The sequence below is a fragment of the Mauremys reevesii genome, linkage group 20 (genome assembly GCF_016161935.1).
Source record: "Mauremys reevesii isolate NIE-2019 linkage group 20, ASM1616193v1, whole genome shotgun sequence".
In the NCBI taxonomy this organism is placed as follows: domain Eukaryota; kingdom Metazoa; phylum Chordata; order Testudines; family Geoemydidae; genus Mauremys; species Mauremys reevesii.
In genome coordinates, this window is record NC_052642.1 from 20,148,840 (window position 1) to 20,171,186 (window position 22,347).

A 22,347-nucleotide genomic window follows, 5' to 3' on the forward strand; every position below is an offset into this window, starting at 1 on the left:
CCCCAAAGTGAAACTCATTAAGAAAACTTTTTTTTAAACACAAAACAGGTATTTTTGTGACACTTTCAAATGTTCTGTTTTTACAATTCAGCTTATTTTTATTGTAGGAAAAAGTACCTGTGTTGTAAAAACCATCAAGAAATTAATTGTCTGTTTTAGGAAAAAGGGAGAACAAAATACAAAGGTTTCATATTATGAATAATCTGTTAAACACTTAATGTTTTTAAAAAGCACTGCAGCCCTGTGAAAGCCCACAAGAACCTGAAATTGAAATAGTTAAAGCCGGTGTGGACAGAATTGGAACCTATCTCTAGTTGACCTAAATACTGTTTTTAAAAGGGGAGGGGGGGGGATAGCATAAGTCATAGGAAAAACCTCTGTATTTTTAATTTCTTAATACTATTTTTATAACATTGTCAGAAATAAATCAAACAAGCTATCTTTTAAGTCTGATATCACTTTACCCAATATTCAAAAGGAGGAGATCCCCTGCTGGCACTCAAAGCTTTATAAGCCCCTCAGATCCCCAACTATTTAATACTGTACCAGTTAAATAATCCCAAGTGAGACAGACACACACCTCATACTTGGGAATGTAAATGGTTGAGTGTCACTAATTCAGTGTTTTGCTAGTGTTAGCTCAAAATACGTATACCTCTTCCCCCTAATTTAATTAGCCCAAGTGTTTCACAGTAAATGCTGGGGCTCATTTTGGATGAGTGCTCAGTCTCCAAATAGCTCTCCACAGGAAGCATTTCTGGTGCAGAAGCCAGATCCAAGACTTGTTACTAAGGAAAGTGAAAGACAGACTTCCTACAGACAATCTGCTCTGGATCTTTCCCAAATTGAATGGTACCATAGAAGGGGGAAAAAACTCTTAATTTAACAGGGATGGAGTGTAGCTAAAATATGATGTTCTGTTGATCCTTTCTTTTAATAGCATGGAGGACATACTTTTAAGCCACTAGCTGAAATTTATGAGCAACATGTCACAAAAGTGAATGAGGAGGTAGCAAAACTTCGGAGGAGACTTATGGAGTTGATCAGTCTAGTGCAAGAAGTGGTAAGAAAATGTTCCAAGAAAATGTTTCCACCCTCTTATAACTGTATAATGTATTGATATATTCAGGTTATTTGTAGCATAAGAGAAGTAGGAGGTGGTATAGTTAAAGCAGTACAATTCCCACAGCGTGAGTGCAGTCATATGAATATAAGGGTGCCTTGGAATGAGCTATACTGGTATATGGCAGCTTTTATACCAATATAACTCTGCCCATGCTAAAGATTGTACCAGTAAAAAAGCATGCCCACACATCTGTAACTGGTATAGTGTTACATGTACAAAAAGTACCAGGCCTTAGTGTATAAGCTGAAGATCTGAAATTCTGTTGGGGTGATTCAGCCCCTCAGTTTTGGGGGAGATTTTACTGATATCTATGCAGTTTAGTGTGCAAACCTTTTGAATAAGATAGAAAAGAAAGTAAAATAGGGCTTCGTTTGCTCTGCATGGACACATACTATCTCCTTTGCACTACTGTAAGAGAAGGAGTTGCCTGTTGCTCTTGTTCATAATTTTCTCTTCGTTGTCTTGTGCGTATACTGGCTAGTTAGCCACCCTTCATCCCAGAGATGTCTGCAATTTTTTGGTGCTGTGGTATGTGTATATGGTCGAGATGATTCAAGGATGAAAGGCACTATATAAAGTAAACTGTGTGCGCATCCATTTTCCCTTTTCTGCTTATGGATGCTATACCCAAGAAAGTACTTGTTCTATGTAGTACCCTGTGCAGAAAAAGAAACAAGTAGTTCCAAGAGAGTGTTTAATTTGTCATAGCAAGTCTTTTACATGTTTGTCTATGATGAGAAAAATGTTTTCTTTTTAGTTTAACCTTTAGTCAGCCACCAGAGGGCAACTGCATTCTCTGCTGTTTTATGCTGTGCGTCTGTAGCTTTTATGAAGTTTCAAAAATGGCTTACTCTATACCTTAAGAACTCAGTTTTGGATGTGTACAATATTCTTCGTTTTGATAGTCAGTTAATTTTTCTAGGCTATCCAAAGAGAGAGAACACTTTTGGCATGTCTTTAATTAGGATTTCTGTATTTCCAAATCCTTGTCAAGGGAAAAGCATTCAATTGAAATGGACAGGGTATGATGAGGGGCAGAGATATGGACAAAAACAGAAGATTATTCCTTTTTGTACGTTACCTCTGAACTGTCCTTTAGGAGAGGAATGTAGAGGCAGTGCGCAGCGCAAAGGATGAACGAGTTCGGGAAATTAGGAATGCAGTGGAGATGATGATTGCCCGATTAGACACTCAACTGAAGAACAAGCTTATAACACTAATGGGTAGGTATTAATCTTATCTGATGTAAGTGGAAGTAACAGACTAAAGTTGAAAATCTTTTGGCAAGTTTTTTTTTCTAGAAACACACAACTGCATACGGTTGGGTTTGGTCCTGCTTTGAGCAGGGGGTTGGACTAGATGACCTCCTGAGGTCCCTTCCAACCCTGAGATTCTATGATTCTATGAGTAGTTTCCTGGCTTCAAGTTGAAGAGAGAAGACTTCTAAATATAGTAGTGTCATTAGTTAATTGCGTGGTTACTGTGATATAATGCATTTTGTTAGATGTAACTATGTTTTGATTCCATGAAGCTACTGTATGGTAACTCAGATTACATGTACCACTTTGCTACAATTAATGATTGTACACTTTGAAGATGTAACGTGCAAATGCTATTTCCTGATTGCTATAATTTGTCACCTTTGATATCTACTATCCAAACCTAACTTTTAAAAATATTATTTCTGTATGGAATATTTCTGCTGAGTAGCATTTCAGATTAGTAAATAAATAAATATTGTCCAGTAGTGAGATCAGGGTATCAGGGAGGAATCATAACTTCTAGGTTTTGTTCCTGACTCTGTCACTGACTTTGGTCCAGCCATTTAACCTCTCCCTCTATTTAGCCTTTTTACAAATGGGAAGTAAGTAGTGTGTATACACAGGGGAACCGATGCTTGTATAACACTTATATATACACGTATCTCTCTCTTTTTTTAATAAGACTCCACTTATGTGCAAAGCAATTTACAGTGCAGTCTTTGGGTTTCCCTCTGTAAATGTTTTTTTAAATAAAACCTGTATTTTAAATGAAATAGTTTGTTCCAGATTGGAAACATCTCTACAATTGACTCTTAGGTTCATTCTTGAAGACAGTATGTTTCAGTGGCTAGAACGTTGGGCTGGAAATCAGGAGACCTGGATTATATTTCCAACTCTGCCACTGACTGTGTGACTTTTTTTGCAAATCACTTTGCCTCAGCTTCTCCGTTCATACTTGCATTCCATTGTTAACTGCTATGTAAAAGCTAAATATTATAATTATCCTAAAGTGGAATATCAGTCTCTTTGGAAATAGGGGCGATAAGAAAACTTTTTTTTAAGGATTTAGTCATGCAGTATACAAAACTAAATCTGTAGACTGGAAACTCAGGGACTGTCTCTAAGCCCAACAATAATACAAACCATAAATAATAATAAACTATGCTGAAAACTTACTCTTGACATTTGAAATTTTGTTCAGAGGAAAATATAAAATCGGAACTTTACATACTGGAAAAGGATATAGAATGTATTAAATACATCTTTTCAAAGCTACCATATTTTTTATTGCATAGAGACTAAGTCATAACAAGTGTAATACTCTGTCTAGAGTTTTAACAGAATCACTTAGTTTTTAGCAAAAAAAAATCCTCTTAAATTCTTCTGATTAAACTATTTCTAAGTTAAAATCTGCAATGAGTGCATTTAACCATGTCATACTGAATACTGCAATCAATTGCAAAATTTGTTTTATTGGTTCAGTGTTTGAAGGTCAGTCATTAAACTATTTATGAATTCCCTCTTTATTTGGTTAACACAGAATAACACTTTGCACTTATATAGCACCTTTTCAAGGACCTCCGATTCCTTTACAAGAATTAATGTGTGATTTGAGAAAAAGCAAATCCAGTGATAAATCAACTCTTATTTTGAGTCTTTCTTCTTTGTCTTGTCACAGCCTTAATGGTAGTTGTAATACAGAAACACTATATTTAAACATCAATGATTAATTATTTTTTCCTTAAAAGGTTTAAGGCCTACAAATGTCATTTTTTAAATTAGATTTCAGATGTTACAAAAGGAGGTTTGGTCAGATCAGAGAGAGTTCAATGAAATCCAAATCTGCTCTTCTCTCAAAAGCTTGTGTCATTTCTGGGACACCAAGAATGCTTCATTAATGTCTTAAACCTCAAGTGAATCATTAACTGCAGCTCTAGTTAAAACAACAGGCTTCCTTTAAAATGTGTTCTCCATCAACCTTGATATATTTAGAAATCCTTTACCTTAGAGTTAGAGCAATCTCCAGAAGGGAGGTTCATTTCTTTAATAATAATAATAATTAAAAAAAAAAACCACCATAATCACAAAACACACGATCACTAAATCTCATTTCTTTTAAACAGGTCAAAAGACATCACTCACCCAAGAAACTGAACTTCTGGAGTCCCTGCTACAGGAAGTAGAACACCAGGTGATTAAAAAAAAAAAACAACAAAAAAACCAAAAAACCCACTACCGCCCCACAGTTAAAATGTTGGAAGCTACACAAAGACATTTTATGAGCTTGCCTCTTTTGTTACTCTAAATTATATATTAATGAGTAAGGTAGAATTAGGTTTGATTGGGCTTAGATAGGTCACCCAAAATTCCTTTTTAAAGAAAAAAGAAAAACTAACTGTGGCTTCTATTTCTAAATCAGGAACAACCTTGTTCTAGTTAATCTTTTTTGTCTTTTGAATAGCTAGTACAGAAGTAATTAGCAGTTATGAAATGACAACATTTATTATTTATTCATTTATTTAGTATAGCTTAGTGCTTGGAGCACAAGACTGATTTTTGTCACTTTCACTGCTGCCCACAGGTTATGAATAGCAATAATTAAAACCAAAAAAAAAAAGCAAAACTGGCCAGTTTTCACTCTGCAGTTCTGGAAAGTTATGAGATGCGGCAAAGGCTCTGGAGCTCTCAGATGGCAGCTGTGGGAAGATGGCACAGCATTGTTGTTTTTTTTCCTTCCACTCAGTTCACTTTTGGAAGGTTGTTGTTTTGTTTTTGTTTGTTTTTTCCTCACAGTCAGAGGGTTAGAAAATTTTTTGTAAGTGAAAGCTTAAATTCTGCAGAAGTTGATGTTAATCCTGAAGGAGTTCCTGCTTATCCTGAGCTAATGTGTTCCCAAATGGATTTTTCAAGCCTTGTGTGTAATAATTATCTCATGACACTGCTTAATGCTTTAAATTGCCAAAAAAAAAATTCAAAGCTCCTGAAAAGGAAATCTTTTCTTTGCATGCACTTAATCTTCTGTTCTGTATTCTTTTTTTCTGTGTTCCAGTGAATTTTAACTCAAATTCACCACCTGTTCTGGAAATGCCATTCACCCCTTGCACTTGAGGCAACTTTTTTCAGAACCATATTTTCATGTCTGAGGCACCAGCTAGTGTTCTTCAGCAAATCCTGTTAAACGTTGTATGTGGGCCTATTTTTTTTTAATTTTCTTTCGGTTTCCACTACATTCCAAAACCCTTTTTTGCTATAGAGTGACCTCTATAGATGAGGACTTTTTAAACCCTTTTCACCCTTTTAATGTGGTAAGGATTTCAGTCCATGTGCATCTTTGCAGAGCAGTTTTGTATTGTATAGAACTTATTAAAATACAGTGAACTGGAACTATAAGAACATGTCCCAAAAAAAGGTAGGTAACTTAAGTCATATTTCAAATATTTACTGTAACCATGATTCTTAAGCAGTAGACAGATGTCTCTGTATCTCCCAAATTTCTGAGGTTTATTAGTACTCTTTAAAAAGTTACATTACATGTGCACCAGTTATCTAGAGGCTTTGAATTTAATAATCTTTTTATTGATGTAATATAAAAAATACATATTATTCTTGTCTGAGCATGATAGAAAGTTTTACATTTACAGCTCAGGCCCACTGTTCCTGCCTTTCAATTATACAGAAGAAATAGAGTATATTTAGTTATTTTTGCAACTACTTAGCTATTTTTAAAATGTCTGTTTCCAGCTGTTCAGAGGACAAAAGACTAGATTATTTCCCCTCTATCTTTGTTCAGAAGTGGTTATTACTTGAGGCATCTAGTGTTGAAAAGGTACACTTTATTAGACGCTTAAAACATTTTGGCTTTGTGTGCTGAATTGAAGGAAGGAAGGTTACATTTATATTCCCGGTTATTCTTTTGTGAGACAATGTACGTTTTGAGTAGTTGATTTGAATATTGGCTTAATATTTGAATGAAAAATTATGTTTAACAGTGAGAGTGCCACAAAATAACTAAGGAAGGAAAGTATAAAACACTCTCCTTAATGTACTGGGTTATATAATAGATTAAATGTAATCATGTCAAAGCCTAGTTAAGTTTCACCTATACGCTGCATAATAACAGAGGTCACAGCTGGTATAGTACTTTGCCGGGGCAGTGACAAGATAAAACAAACATATCTGTATCTAGTACAAATACTTATGACCTTCAGACTGAAAAGTCACCTGAGCACACAGTAGCTGCTAATGAAATTTTTAAAACACTTTAAAGTTGTTTAAATACTACAACACTATAATTCTCACATTATGATTCAAGAACCCTCAAAATCATGTGAGTAGAGAGAACACTGGCTTAATTTTATTTAATTTCTTGTAAAAACAATTATGGGAACAAATGGCAATTTGTTGCCGCCACCACCACTTTTTTTTTTTACAACCTTCAAAACAGACAAATTCCAAGGAAGCTCTAACAAACGTAACTCTCTGTCAATATGGAAAGCACTATTGTAATCTTTCTCTGTGAACCTGCAGTAGACGTTACCTCTTGTATTGACAGATCTTCATTTAAAAACTTAAGCCAAAATCTGTGGGTTTTCTTTAACGATATTGTAATTTATCTGCTTTCTTCTCCGCAGCTACGATCATGCAGTAAGAGTGAGTTGATATCTAAAAGCTCGGAGATTCTGATGATGTTTCAGCAGGTTCACCGGAAACCTATGGCATCCTTTGTCACTACTCCTGTCCCTCCAGACTTCACAAGGTACAGCCTGGCATTTCCTTTATTTTGCAAGTTTTTGTTTGACCTTGAAAGCTTAAGGATTAAAGCAGTTTGGTTTAGTCTTAAAAAACAAACAAAAAAAACCTACAACAAAAAAATTAACTTCACAAACATCTGAATGGTTTTGAGCATTGTGGAATGGTTAGTGTGGAGAAAACTTCTCCTAATGTATAAAATACACCTCTACCTTGATATAACGCTGTCCTCGGGAGCCAAAAAATCTTACCGCGTTATAGGTGAAACCACGTTATATCGAATTTGCTTTGATCCACCGGAGTGCGCAGCCCCCCGAGCACTGCTTTACCGTGTTATGTCCGAATTCGTGTTACATCGGGTTGCGTTATATTGAGGTAGAGATGTATTCAGAAACTGCACTGTAAGAACAAATTCTGCCCCTGCTTTGGAGGAATGGGAAATAGGAAGCAACTGGAGGATTTGCTGCTGGAGAGATCCCCAAATCCATCCTAAAAGCTACTTTAACCATTAGGGCTACTGCAGTGGTAGCCTGTGGTGGAAGATTTCTCTCCATTATCTGGCTTGGCTTCTCAGGCTGAATGCTGATAATCTCAATAATTGATCACTTACCCAATTCTCCTCACCTCCTTCAGAGTCTTATTCTCCATGAGGACTTCACTTGTAACTGATGTTACATCCTAGTATTAGAAGTGGGATCCAGTAGAGTAAAGGAATAGGTTTTGAATCATTGTATACTGATGACCCTTCTTACCCTTGCTGTTGGGGGCAATCAGCCTATAATTGTAGGGCTCTCTTATTAGCAAATGCTCAAGTGGTACAATAAATGTGGAAGGGGTCTCATGAGATGCCTGTACAAGTCATCTTTAGTATATAATAAAACCCAAATGATTTGCTAACACAACTCGCTTTTAGAAAGGAGCCATCGGTGCAGGTTTATGCAGAAATCTGTGTACTTGTTAGGATGGGTGGCTGCAGCATTTTACGTTTAAAACGAAGATGCAGGGTTTCTATAAAATTTGGAGAGAGTTTTGCATTTGAGTAATTTTAAAATTACTCAAATCTTTCTAACCATATCAATCAAACACCAGTTTGGCAGGCTTTTAAAATATAGCCTGGAAAAGAATACCCTGAAGTGTGTTCACTGTGACGTGACGACTACTTAAATTCATTACAGAGAAATGTTTAAAAGTAAAAACTTATTTTAAAGGAGGTGGTAGCAACTGATGGTCTCTCTTGCTACAGGCCTGTGCTGAAACATGATATATTTTGGATGTTTTGTTTCTCCAGCCATAAAGCCTTCTCTTTAAATACTAAAAATCTGTAGTTTTAGATTTCCCTTGGTTAAGTAATCGTCATCCCTTGCTGTCACAAGGCAAATCATGTTAGGTTTTCTAAAGTTAATAATTGATCATTTTCAGACATTCTTGTTCACCTCCCCTCTGACCACAGTTGAGTTGTTCCTGCATCATTTTGCTTAGGGGACAAGAGGGATATGTATGCTTGCAGTGCCACTAGGAGAGGGTGGGGAGCAGAAAAATAGTTCTGACACTGGAAGCCCACAGACCTACTTTGTTCTCTAAAAATACCCTCCAAAAGCAATCTTGCTTTTTCTAAAATTTAAATTCTTGTTTATATGTAACTTGTGCAAAGCCTTTGTGGTTCCCATAATATAGCTGATTTCATTGTGTTTTCTAAAAGTTTATTACCACTGTGTAAATTGTATTTCTTCCTTGCTAGGTGAGAGGCCATATAATTCAGCAGAACCCTAGAGTAGACTGGAATGTACAAATCTGTTTTCATTTCCAAACTGAAGGAAATGCAAACCACATACAATTTAACAAGAGAAAAATAAATTGAGTCTTAAAATTTGTCAGTGTTAATAATCCCAGATGTTGTTAATGGCACATGGATCCAATACATGAATGTATTCTGATACTCATTTTAAATAAAAACATTTTCACACCCTTCAAAATCATTTACTGCTGCTAAAGATATACTTAAAATTGTAATATCTACCCGGGACATATGTAATATAGTGGAATGTTTACATGCATTGGTATTGCTACCACTGTCTTCAGAAGTTGCAATTAAAAATAATAATAATAATTACAGTGGTACTTACGTTCTGTTTTCTAGAAACATGACCACTGTTGTGGTGGTATGACTATTAGCTTAATAACCTTCATGTCCTTTTAAAGATCTTGAGTGGGATTTTTCAAAAGTGCTTAAGTGATTAGGAGTGCAAGTCCTATTGCCTCCTGATGGGCCTTATGCTTGCTTCTAAGTTACTTAAATACTTGTGAAAAGCCCATCCTCTGATTTTAATGCTACTTTCTTCAACTCTACTAATATGTTTTCTCCCCAGCGAATTAGTACCAGCCTATGACTCAACCACCTTTGTCTTGGAAAACTTCAGGTAAGAATGTGTCCTAAGAAATTACCATGAATGTCAAGGATTATGTTTCTCATTTGTTCTTTATTAGGTTTTAAACCACTGAATAGACCTATTGAAAACCACAAGATACCTGTGTGCAAGTGTGAGGAACTGAATCAAATCTCTTGACTTTTGTCTCCAGTAGTGAACAGAAAAAGTAGCTACCAATTCAGTAAACTGACTGCTAAAAAAAAAAAATCTATGCTGAAGGAAAATTACTTCTCTAATCACCCCACAAGTTTAAAAAAATCTTCAAGGAACATTTACATGATCTCTACATGGGCACTTAAAATTCTGCTCAGCTTGCAAGTTTTGCATCTTTCTAGATCATCTTATTTATTTTTTATTTATTTATTTTTGGTAATGCAACCATTAAAGAATTAATTTTAGAATACGTTGATTAAATTAGAAGTAATATTTGAGGCTAGAACTTTATAGTCCAATTTCCTGTGAATTCTGACTTATTTTAGTGAAGATTGGAAGTAGATTGAAAGAAGTTGCGAACACCCTTATACTTCTCACTCTCCTCTGGCTTTTCCCCCCTCACAATAAAAGCATGCTTTAATCTCTCCCATTGTAAAATCCCATCCTTTACTCCACTTGCCTCTCCAACTACCACCGCTTTTATCTCCAAGATCACTGTATGCTCTGTTTACAATTGCTGTCTGCAGTTTCTCTTCTCAGACCAGTTTATTCCCACCTACCATCATCTCTCATTCACTATCGAGGTTGACTTCTGCCTCTGTATTGACCCACAAAGCCAGCCTCCATCGCTCAACTTGTTTCCATTTTCAAACAAGCCTGTTTGTGCTGTATCCCATCCTGCTCCTCCTGCTTGGAAGAAGCTGCCCAGGAGCATGTGTAAAACGAATGCATTATCCTTCTTCAAAACTCATTTTCTATGATGTCTACAAGAAATTTTGACAATGGCTAGATCGGGGTCGGCAACCTTTCAGAGGTGGTTTCTATAAGTCTATAATATATAACTAAACTATTGTTGTATGTAAAGGTTTTTAAAATGTTTAAGAAGCTTCATTTTAAATTAAAATGCAGAGCCCCCCGGACCAGTGGCCAGGACCCGGGCAGTGTGTGCGCCACTGAAAATCAGCTTGCTTGCCGCCTTTGGCACACGTGCCATAGGTTGCCTACCCCTGGGCTAGATTATTGGTGTGCTGAGATCACTGCCGATCACGCTGACCAGTGTTGTCTCATTGTTTCCTTGTTCTCCCCTGTGTATGTGTATCCACCTGTTGTCTCTTGTCTTATACTTAGATTATAAGCTCTTTGTGGCAGGGACCATTTTTTGCGTTGTGTTGCTACAGTGCCTAGCACAGAGGGGTCCTAATCTTTGACTAGGGTTCCTAGGTGCTATGGTAACACAAATATTAACCATTGAGGACAAAGAAATAATATGAAGGTATCTAGACAGGTTGGAAACATGGCTAGTAGAAGATTTAAGGACAATTGCTGTTAATACACTTGTGGGGAAGTGGGGTGGGAGGGAAAACTTTAAACAAACGTTCATTGGGGAAAATGTCAGGGAGAAAGCTGGGAAGCAATAATGTCTGAAAGATAGGATGATGATGATGGATGTGTTCCATAGGAAGGAAAAATAATCATGCACTTTTATCCTGCACATGCAGAGGCATCACATCATGCAGCAGAGAGAGAAATTCCTCTCTCTATGGTTCCTGTGTGACTGCACCAGTGTTATGGTTATGAGCATTGCATCACCAGAACAGCATTGCTTAATGAGTTCAGATAAGAGCACCAAAATGAAGGGGTCGATGCGAATGGGTGTAAGAGATGATTTCTTAAAGGAAAGATTAAGAGTTAACTGTATGTAGCCTGGTTAGTAGATATCTGAGTAGTGGAGAAAGAACAAAAGTCTACATCTGTGCTGCTTATGCTCTTTATATATTTGGAGTGGAATTATTTGTGTGGTATGATATAACACTAAGTAGTGGAATAGTATATAGAGGAAATTGGGATAAGTATCAGCAGAACTTTGCTAATAATGAGATATATTAGGCAGTGGAATAGGCCCAAGGGATGTTGTGGCAGTCTGGCTGCTTGGAAATTCTAAAACTTAAAAAAATAAAGTATAATAGGGAACAATAGGCCCCATGGAAATAGATTAGATGAAGCAATGGGTCCTTTCCATCTCTAACTGCTGTGATAGCTTTAAAACATGCTGCTGCATTTTATGTGGTGCAACAAAATCGATAGTTCTAACATTCAACTGTAAATGGAACGCTATTTATTCTCTGTTGCCTCTCCCCATAGGGGTTTGCTCCATCTCACTGTTGAATATTCATCCCTTCTTTCAACAGCACTTTGCGCCAGCGGGCAGATCCTGTGTACAGTCCACCTCTTCAAGTGTCAGGGCTTTGTTGGCGACTAAAGGTTTATCCAGTGAGTTTGTATACTCTTAAATATTTTTCCTAACAAATTTATCCACGGGTATAAATACACTAGGTAGCGAGCTAGCTTAGACCCCAATCGTGCAAACTCTTAAGCACATATGTATCGCTGCTCATGTAGACAAGTAACCTTACTTCAGGCATTTCCTAGCTTTTGAGTATTTGACTTTGCAACTTTAATATTCTTTTAAGGTAGTTTTGTGTGTGCATGTGTGATTTCCTAGTTTAAAAAAAAAAAATTCATCAAGTGATGTCCTATAGACACCATATGACTTATCAGCAGACCGCTGTCGCTGGAGCTAATGGAGGGATTGATAATACTAGTAAGTTGCCATCCCCTATGGAAGGCAGTGTGGCCTAGAGCACTAGACTGGGACTTAGGAAATCTGGATTCTGCTACCAGCTCTGCCACTGGCCTGCTGGGTGACTTTGAGAAGTGACTTCTCTTCTCTGTGTCTCAGTCTCGCCATCTGTAAAATGGGGATAATGATATTGACCTCCTTTTGTAAAACAATTGGAGACTTACTGATGAAAAATACTGTATAAGAACTAGATACTGTTATGTGGACTACACTAGAGGGGGATGACACACACTTTCCCATTGGATTTCACAGATACTTGCTGACAGAAGAGGAATGGGGAGACTCAGGAATCTTGGGTTCCATTCCAGGCTTCCTAAGAAGTCTAGTGGGCAAAGACTTCTGCCAGTCTCCCCCAAGCTTGTCCCCTCTAACCTTTCCCTGTACCAGTCCTGGTTCTGTCTCATTCTTTTTGCGTACCCAGTCCTCTGTCTGCCATTTGGGCTTCTCATCTAAGTCCCAGTCTCCTTGCCTAACCAGTCCCAGTTGTCGCCTCTCACTTCTTCATCCCGTCTGTCTCTTCCCAGTGTCTTCATTCTCCCTACTTGGACTCCTCTTCCAATCTGTCTCCCATCCATAGCTCCTTTCCTTTCTCTCTTTGCCCAGCGAGTCCCAGGTCTCCTTCTGTACCCCGACTTCTTGTCAGAGCGTCTCTCTAGCTCTTTCGCAGTTTCCTTGCCCAGCTCATTCCGGTCTTCCCCCCCAACTGTTCATTTTTCTCTTCTCTCCTCATCCCTCCAGTCTCACCAGGCTCCTTGTCCCAGTCTATGGCTTTCCCTGCCCCTAGGTTCATCTCTTGTCTCCTCTGCATTCAACTCAGCTGCCTTCTGCCTCTGCTCTACCTTGGTCCAGCAGAGGGGTCATTTAGAGGAGAGCAGACCGGCTCCCTGCTCTCACTTAGAGCCTAGCTCCTCCCTGGCTCAAAGTATCCAGGATCAACAATTGTAGGGAAAGTGTTTCTGAGCCTCTGTAGTCCTGAGGTGGAGCACAATTTAATGTGGTCAAAACGTGTTTTTTCCTTAGCCTCATTCTCAGAAATGACTGAAATTTTTTAGTAAAATCCTGAGGCAAGTGGAAAACTTCAGCCAAATTGTTAAAGTTTGGAAAAGTTATAATAAGCAACAGAAAACAGGGTTTTACAGCGAGAAGTATTGTGCAGCCTTAATAGGGGTTGCTACCTGTTGCACCTATAATATATGTGTGCTTAATTGTTTGCAGGATTGGGGCCTAAACTAGTTGTTGTATTTATAACCATACATAGTTGGGTCTGTGTGTGCGCACCCATCCATTACCTGAAACTGTTTTGGGAAGTTGGGAGGAGGAGAAGGTTTTGTTTTCCAAGAGGAATTTCTCTTGTATAGAGTCTGTCTGTCACTGAAATAGAAGAAATATCCAATGTGAATGACATTTCTTACGAAATCTCATTGAAGTGCAGCATTCAGACCACCGAGACATTGGCTCTACACGAATGTTGGAACATGAACCACTAAGTTTTGCCTTTCTCCACTCCTCCAGTTTGGTCAATGCTTTAAGGCAGCTCTGGGTACTATTTAAACTGTGTATGAAGTAAACATTTTCTTATAGTTTACTGATTTGAATATAGCAACAGCTATACCTTAAAGTCCGGGTCAACCCTGGACGTGACATTGTCAAAAGGTATAAAAATGCTATTTTTAAACAATGGTATGTTATGACACATTGTCAAACCCCAGGAAATTCAAGCTTCAAGATAAGACTAACACCTCATCTTTGGCTTACACCGTTGAGGAATAAGGCTTTGCCATACTACTGATTTTGTTGTAATCTCAGTGCTACTTAACATAACTCTTGAATTAATCTTGGTTAGTTAATTTTCAATATACAGATTAGAAAACACAACTTCATTTTGCTTCAGCCCCCAAAATAAGAGTTTTGGAACTCTGCTCTCTAGTATTTCAGATAACTGGATATTTAATATTAAAAGTCCTCATTACATTTTGTGAGAGAGGCAAAAGGGTTGTAATACTCTCAAGCTTAAAAATCTACCAATCATTTTTATTGCCCTCCTTATACACACATTTAATATGAAAAATCAATTCTACACTGTGTAGAAGCACTTTCCAAACTCTTTCTGTTTACACTTGTTTGAACTACTGAAATGCAAGAAGAATAGGAATTGTAACTTTCAAGTTTTCTATTGTGAGATACAGCCTAGCACCCAGATACTACAGTCATATGCACACTTTCTAAATGTGTGTTGATTTCTACCTCAATTCACGCTATGGTAGTTGTTTTTAGTCATGGCGTGGTTTAAGGCCATTAATGTTACTGTTCTGACGGAGGCTGTAGGAAATTGTATATTGGAATTCTGAATTTATTTTCTACAGTAACAGATGCTTTTAATAATTGCACCTCCTAATTTCTTTTTAAGGATGGAAATGGAGTTGTGCGTGGTTACTACTTGTCTGTGTTTCTAGAGCTCTCAGCTGGATTGCCAGAAACATCCAAGTAAGGAAATGTCTGTTTACACTTTTTATGTCACTCACCCAGGGAGTTTAAAGAGCTTTACAAAAGTGTATTCAGCCTCATGGCTCTGCTAGGACCTGATCCAAAGCTCACTGAAGCAGATGAAGATTCCTGTTGACTTCACCAGGCTTTGGATCAGGCCCCTCGTCCCATTTTACAAGTAGATAAGATGAGGCACAGAGGTTAAGTGGGTCTGCAGAAGGCAACAAACAAATCAGTGACAGAGCTGTCAGTATCTATTGGGTTTCCGGGAAACGGGGCGGGCGGAAGCCCGCCCCATGCTAACGGATCTCCCCCCCCCTCAGCCTAAGGGGAGGATCCACAGGACCTCAGAAACCCACTAATTGCGGGGGACAACTAATAAAAGAACAGTAGAACGCAGGTCTCAACTTCCAGTCCTGTGCTTGGTCAGCTAGACCACTCTGACTCTAAAGCAAAGAGTTCAGCTGAGAGAGATGCTATAAAATGACCGTGGTACGGTACTTTAGCCCTCAGATAAATCAAAACCATGTTATAACTGCCAATATTATAACCTTGCCCCTTACAGTACACAGTTGCTCCAAAAAATGTTGTTTATGTGCCTGGCTCCAAAATATGTCTAAATTTCTCAAGACTCTCTTTAGTGTAATAGGACACTTTCTGCAGCATTTAACTTCTCAGAATATTTTCTAGTTCTGTTTAAAACTTAGAATGTAACTGCTGACTGGAGGTATAGAGGCAGTTTTAGCTGCTGGAGAAGCAGGAACCTTGTGGGTCTGAATCTCTGCTTAAAATTCCTTTACCTATGAAAGACCGACTTGCCAGGCTTAGAAAGCACAATTTGATAATTGAGTGACATGCTCTGACTGAGGAGAGGAAAGAATTGAAACTAAGTAATGTGCTGGGCCTGCTCTGGAGGGATATGTTAATAGTGACTTTGAAGGGATTTCAGACCGACAACTGAGTGGAGAGCCTTTCAGGTGAGGAAGAGGAGTGCAGGCATGATTTTGGATTTGAGGTCCTCAAGAGCTCTAAGGAGAGGATTCTAGGCCTAATTGGAGAGAGGCTTTTCATAAAATGGCGAAGCATTCATGCTGGCACATGAGACTGAAACGAGATACTGGCCGATGTTAGACTTTAATAAGCAAAATGTAATGCAAGCTTTTAAAAATTCCTAGTCTTCCACACATCCAGAACAATAAGATGCATTGCGAGGCGGGTCTTGCCTCTTCACATTGAGACTACTTTATAACACTTAGTACTGGAGCAGGGGCAGGCAAACTTTTTGGCCTGAGGGCTGCATCGGGTTTCGGAAATTGTATGGATGGCCGGTTGGGAGGGGGGTCGTGTTCCCCACCACCACCCGCAGGACTCCTGCCCCATCCGACCCCCCCACCCATTCCCTGACTGCCCCCCAGGGACCCTGCCCCATCCACCCCCCTGCTCCCTGACCGCTCCTGGAACCCTCACCCCTGACTGGCCCCCACTACCCCATCCAACCCCTCCTCTCATTCCTGACTGCCCCCCCGGGACCCCTACCCCCATTCAACCCCCCTATTCCCCACCCTCTGACCGCCCTGGCCCCCATCCATACCCCCACCCCCTGACCACCCCCTGAACTCCCCTGCCTTCTATCCAACACCTCCCCCCACCCAACTCCCTGCCCCCTTATCGTACTGCCTGGAGACCGGTGGCTGGCAGTGCTACAGCCATGCAGCGCTACAGCCATGCAGCACAGAGCACTGGGTCAGGCCAGGCTCTGCAGCTGCGCTGCCCCAGGAGCTCACAGCCCTGCTGCCCAGAGCATTGCGGCGGGGCAAGCTGAGGCTGTGGGGGAGGGGGAACAGCAGGGGAGGGACCGGGGGCTAGCCTCCCAGGCCAGGAGCTCAGGGGCTGGGCAGGAGGGTCCCGGGGGCCGTAGTTTGCCCACCTCTGTACTAGAGGCACCCCACCATCTGCAGTGCTCTTGGCATTTCACAATTAGCATTGTGAGGGATAGCGAAGAATCTGCATGTCTTTTTGTATACATATATTTCATTGGCACCATATCATTTGTATGTGCCATCCCCTTTCAGCACTGTTGCAGAGGCAGTCTGAGGGTCTGGCCACACTACGAGCATTACAATGACACTGCTGCTCTGTAGTCACTCACTACAGTGACAGAAGGGATTTTTCCATCACTGCAGTTAATCTACCCCCTCAAGAGGCAGTAGCTATGTTGACTGAAGTATTCTTCTGTCACCTAACAGTGTCTATACCAGGACTTAGGTTGGTTTAACTGGATCTATTGGGGTGTGAATTTATACACCCCTGAGTGACACAGCTAGGTCAACCCAAGTTTGAGGTGTAGATCAGGCCTAAGTGGTGTGTTTTACTAATGGCCTCTGTGCAGCTAGGCCGAGAAGGATGCGCATTAAGGGCACCCATAGAAAGTAATACAATATCCACCTTACTAGAAGAGCGTTTTCTAAGAATTATGAAAGTAATGATGGTAATTTTCTAAAATTCAGTGCAACTGCTTTCTGCCATTTTCACACATTTGCAAAGGATAGGAAGAACTTGATAGAAATGTATCATGTGCATGTATAGTCCCAAAATCGCCCTCAACCGTTATAAACAGATCCCAAAATAATCTTAAGTGAAAGTTTAAAGGACAGTAAATTTGAAAATCATATTTCAAGCTTGAAGCTACTTATAATTGAAAGAAGTTAAGGAGAGAAAAAAATATTTTCCTCTTCAGTTTGATTATGCATTTGACAGCATTTTCTGTAGTCGGCTTGACTGTTTCCACTCTGCACATGCGGATAGGACAATTCTCTTCCGTTCCTGTCTGAAAGACTGGAAAATGATTGTAAAACCTTAAAAATCGACATAGGGATTTAAGAGCTGGTAGGGAATCCTGGAGCTACTTTATTTTTATTTATTTTTAAATTGATTAGATTTCAAATTGTGTCCCTTCTTAATTCACTTGTTCAGTTCTGTTTAAGAAGTCTGTCTTCATCTTACAGCCCAGCTACTGTCAATCATATTGCACTTATTTCTCATGTAGAATACATTGGCAGATGCACAGAGCTTTGACTTAAGATTTTATCAGCCCTGACAGAGTTAGCCCTTGGCACCAGCAGCCTAGAGCGACTGCTGTGAAGCTGTAATGCAGAATGCATTAGAGCTTAGCATTGAGAGAAATCCTGATCTGTGGCATTAAACTGCTGTAGTTTATAAATACACAGTAGTCCTTCAGCCGGTCTTAAAAAGTAACATTGGTTGCCTGTAAGCTCAGCCTTATACCTTTACCTCTTTAAATGTGTATATTACCCAAAAAAGCCATCAACATGCTGTTCACTTTCCACTCTCGATTTTTTTCTTGCTGAATCACCTTTTTAATTGGAAATCCTATTTCTTTTTAAAATATGATGCTCGTAGTAACTTAACTTGACCTGAAACAAACGTACCATATGCATTTTTCTTATACTGAAATCTGGTGATGTTTGTTACTGTTCCAACTAATTTCATTTTGTCCATGTTTAGGTATGAGTACCGTGTGGAGATGGTTCACCAGTCCACCAATGATCCTGCTAAAAATATAATTCGAGAGTTTGCCTCTGACTTTGAAGTTGGAGAATGCTGGGGTTATAACAGATTCTTTCGATTGGACTTGCTTGCCAATGAAGGGTATTTGAACAGACAAAATGACACTGTAATTCTTAGGTAAGAGAGATCATTGGTTGTATCTACAAACCTGTTTTCTGTGGCATTTTTTATAAAAGTGCTATAGTTATTATCAAAGTAGGAAATAATTAGATTAATTTAAAAAACATTATGGCATGCTCTGTCATAAAAGGAAAGGATTTTTTGTTCTCATGATCTTTAAAGGAGTGTGTGTTTAGGAGAGGAAGTGGGAAAGATTTATGTGCATAAATTCCTTTGAGATGAAGCAGTCATCTGCAAAAACTACACTTGACACTAATATGCCTGTATTGGGCATGCATAGATAGAGAATTAAAAATTATTTCAGGAAAATTCTTCATGTGTTTTCAAAGGGGATTGATAATGCATTCCATCCCCCTTTGGGTATTGTCATTGAGATTAGTAGAACTTTGAGAAAAGAAGGTGTGGAAGAGTGTTTATAATGGTATTAAAGCTAACTTTGTTAGTGGAAATTTCAGCATGATGGCTAAATATAGATATCCTGCACTTCTACTTCAAGTTGGGTATTTAAAATATCACTTGTGATTTGTCTATTCTGGTATTTCAGAATTCTGTATTATAGAATATCTGCAAAAGTGTACAGGAATTAATTTCCCATCAGGCTTAAGCTTAATTTTATCACCTGGTTTTAAGCATTGAATTATTTCAGGTGGGACTTCTCAAGCATTTAAAAAATTTCATTTTTGTGGCTTTCTAAAGGTTCCAGGTGCGTTCACCTACCTTCTTCCAAAAGTGCCGGGACCAACACTGGTACATTACTCAGTTGGAAGCTGCTCAGACAAGCTACATCCAACAAATAAACAACCTTAAAGAGGTAAGTGTGAGGTTTGATGTGTATTTTAATGCCAAATTCAAACATAGATTTAAATCTCTGATTATAGTGGCCACTGACCAGTAAGTTTGCTTCACTGTCAGGTTTATTTGGATACCCATTGCTATTTTTAGAGCGCTGATGGTGGTGGATTTTGTTTCCAGTTAGTTTCAATGTCTTTCATGTTAATCTATTTAAATCTGTGAAATGCTGTTGCTTCTTGTAATTTGTTCTTAACAAATTTTCTTTGGCGTATACTTACATGTCTGGTTTTTTAAATATATTTAAGAGACTTGCAATTGAGCTTTCCCGTACCCAAAAATCACGAGGCATGTCACCTCCAGACACTCATCTTAGCCCCCAGAATGATGATGGTCCAGAAACAAGACCAAAGAAATCTGGACCGAATCCTGAAGTATTACTTGAGAGTGTCACCACTCCAGCATTAGCAAGAGATGCCAAGGATGATGAAGAGGAGAAAATCCAGCATGAAGATTTTAATGTAGGAATTCTCTTCTGTTCTATTTTAAATTTTTATTTTATTTTATAATCCATTGTACTGTTACAGGAAAATTATAGAAGCATGTGTGTTGTGTGTTAGATGAACTATTCTCTACAAGTGCAGAACTAGTGGATAATGAGGGGAAAGGATAGAGACTTTTAGGGAGCAGCAAAAAATTGTTTGAGAGAAAAATTCCAAAGGCATGGTAAGCAAATCAGAGAATCTAGCTATCTAAAATGGTACTGTCAGGCAGGCATTTTATCTACTTGTTCTGCACTTTCAGACCCTCCTCAGCGATATTACTGACATCTGGTTTTGCTTTCTCTGCTTAGAATAATATAATATATGGAGATATACCTATCTCATAGAACTGGAAAAGACCTTGAAAGGTCATCAAGTCCAGCCCCCTGCCTTCACTAGCAGGACCAAGTACTGTCCCTGACAGACTTTTTGCCCCAGATCCCTAAATGGCCCCCTCAAGGATTGAACTCTCAACCCTGAGTTTAGCAGTCCAACGCTCAAACCACTGAGCACCCAAATACTTAAGATAAAATTTCTGCTGTACAGAAATTCTCATGTTTTGTTGCTCCAGTATGAGCTCTCGGATGGTGATCTGGATGTAGACCTTGCTGGAGAAGATGAGGTAAACCACCTAGATGGCAGCAGCTCCTCTGCTAGTTCAACAGCTACTAGTAACACTGAAGAGAATGATATTGATGAAGAGACTATGTGAGTGACTGCAAAAACTTACCCAGAATTGTTATCCTCTTGGCCTAATGTCAGTTCCCATCAGAATAGAATCAATGTACTTTGTATATCACAATGTCTTTGAGTGATGGCCCGGAAATGACACCTATAGTAATGTGGTAGAAATGCAAGATGCCAAATCTGCAAGCAATTTTTTTACTGGTTTATTTCTAGTGTGTTGGCTTATTCAGTTTAACATGTTGTCCTTGACCAACAATGTCATGTAAGGCTCTTCTCAAGAGATTAGTTAGCTCTGATCCTACAATAATTTACAATTGTGATACCCTACACAAGTTCAAGAGCTGTTTAGAAGTAGAGCACTTCGACTTTAGACTATTTAAATACTGAAAAGTTGAAGGACACTATCAGATCCACATATTTAACATACTATTCAAGATGCATATTCTTGTAATGAATATAGAAGGCTTGCAGAATCAGGTTCTAAAATTCCACCTCTTGGAAACATGTCAGATTTTAAGATGACTGGTTTCACAGTCAAGTGATGATGCATTTTGACTTGTTAGTTTCTGCAGTTTGGAAGCCAGAAAACTGTAGTGAGATGTTTAGTTTTTCTGTTGTTGACAAACCTCGCAATGCCTAATTGGAGGAGGTGATCTGATTTTTCTTTGCGCCAAGGTCTGGAGAAAATGATGTGGAATATAATAGTAATATGGAGCTAGAAGAAGGAGATCTCCAGGATGATGCTGCTGCTGCTGGTGGAGCATCAGGTACAGAAAGAAACATTCACAATCAAACAAACAGTAATTTGTCAGGTTTCCTCCCCTGTTCTTTTCAGTGCCACATCAGAGGCAATATTGAGCTGCATATTCTAGAGGCATTTTCTATTTTTGAAAATGCTGCGTCATGTACTGTAAACTAATTATTGCAGTAGAATGCCAGCTTCCCACTGGTTAGAAAAAAAACTGGAGGGGCTTTCTACTGAACATCCTTAAGAAAAAATGTCAATTTGAAGTTTCTCTGGGAGCCTGGATTTTAAGATGTTTACTTTATACTGGAATGGAAACCAGCAAATGTGTCTTTGCTTCTACTCTACTGCTGTCACCATGGTTTCTGACCGCTTGACACATTACTTTAGATTTTGCTACACTGTTGTTAGTTAAGTTTTAATTAAATGAGGGGCGTGAAATATATGAATCTTTAAATATGGAGCAGGAATTAAATTAAAATATAAATAATTAAATGGTACTCCATAAGATCACTTGCAGCATAAAGGTGACTGCAAGTCAAAATCTAACACATTTTTACCAGGATTTCTAAAATGACTGAATCTACCTTTAAATGCACTCATGATGCCAGTGCCCACAGATCACACCACATAACTGCAGCATAGGTCTATTGGCAATCTTTAAGCAATGCTGATCTTCATATCCTTGCTCTCTCTTTTTTTTCCCCTTTCAGTATAAACCTGTTGTGCCTTAGATCCAGTCTCTGTCATAACACAGGCAAATTTATGCCTTTCTTCAAAACATTTCTTGTCAGGCATTTGAGAAGCCTGACTAATTTATTTAACTATGGCATTAATCAGTTAAGAATAGGAGTGGAAATGGGGGTGTAATGTCTGCAGAATACAGTGTTATCTAAGGTTCTCTTCTCATGTCATTTTAGTGTATTTGTAAATCTTGATGCAAAGAATGCGTGTAACCCATTCATTTTAAAAGGAGCCTCTCACTTTTAATTGCTTATAGTGCGTTTTCACTCTCAGTACTGATAATGCTGGTTT

At 38.7% G+C, this 22,347-nt stretch overlaps 1 protein-coding gene across 4 annotated transcripts in view; it reads left to right on the top strand.

Moving 5' to 3' along the window:
- TRIM37 (tripartite motif containing 37) overlaps positions 1-22,347 on the top strand; it is a 49,074-nt gene that overhangs the window by 9,836 nt on the left and 16,891 nt on the right. For all 4 annotated transcript variants that reach the window (XM_039507924.1, XM_039507926.1, XM_039507925.1 and 1 more), the window contains 12 exons: positions 941-1,063; positions 2,226-2,349; positions 4,512-4,579; positions 7,020-7,144; positions 9,504-9,554; positions 11,906-11,987; positions 14,765-14,841; positions 18,367-18,546; positions 19,246-19,360; positions 19,647-19,859; positions 20,452-20,588; positions 21,243-21,334. In XM_039507924.1, coding sequence (XP_039363858.1) covers positions 941-1,063; positions 2,226-2,349; positions 4,512-4,579; positions 7,020-7,144; positions 9,504-9,554; positions 11,906-11,987; positions 14,765-14,841; positions 18,367-18,546; positions 19,246-19,360; positions 19,647-19,859; positions 20,452-20,588; positions 21,243-21,334 — 1,387 coding nt within the window. The remainder of the gene's footprint in view (positions 1-940; positions 1,064-2,225; positions 2,350-4,511; positions 4,580-7,019; positions 7,145-9,503; positions 9,555-11,905; positions 11,988-14,764; positions 14,842-18,366; positions 18,547-19,245; positions 19,361-19,646; positions 19,860-20,451; positions 20,589-21,242; positions 21,335-22,347) is intronic.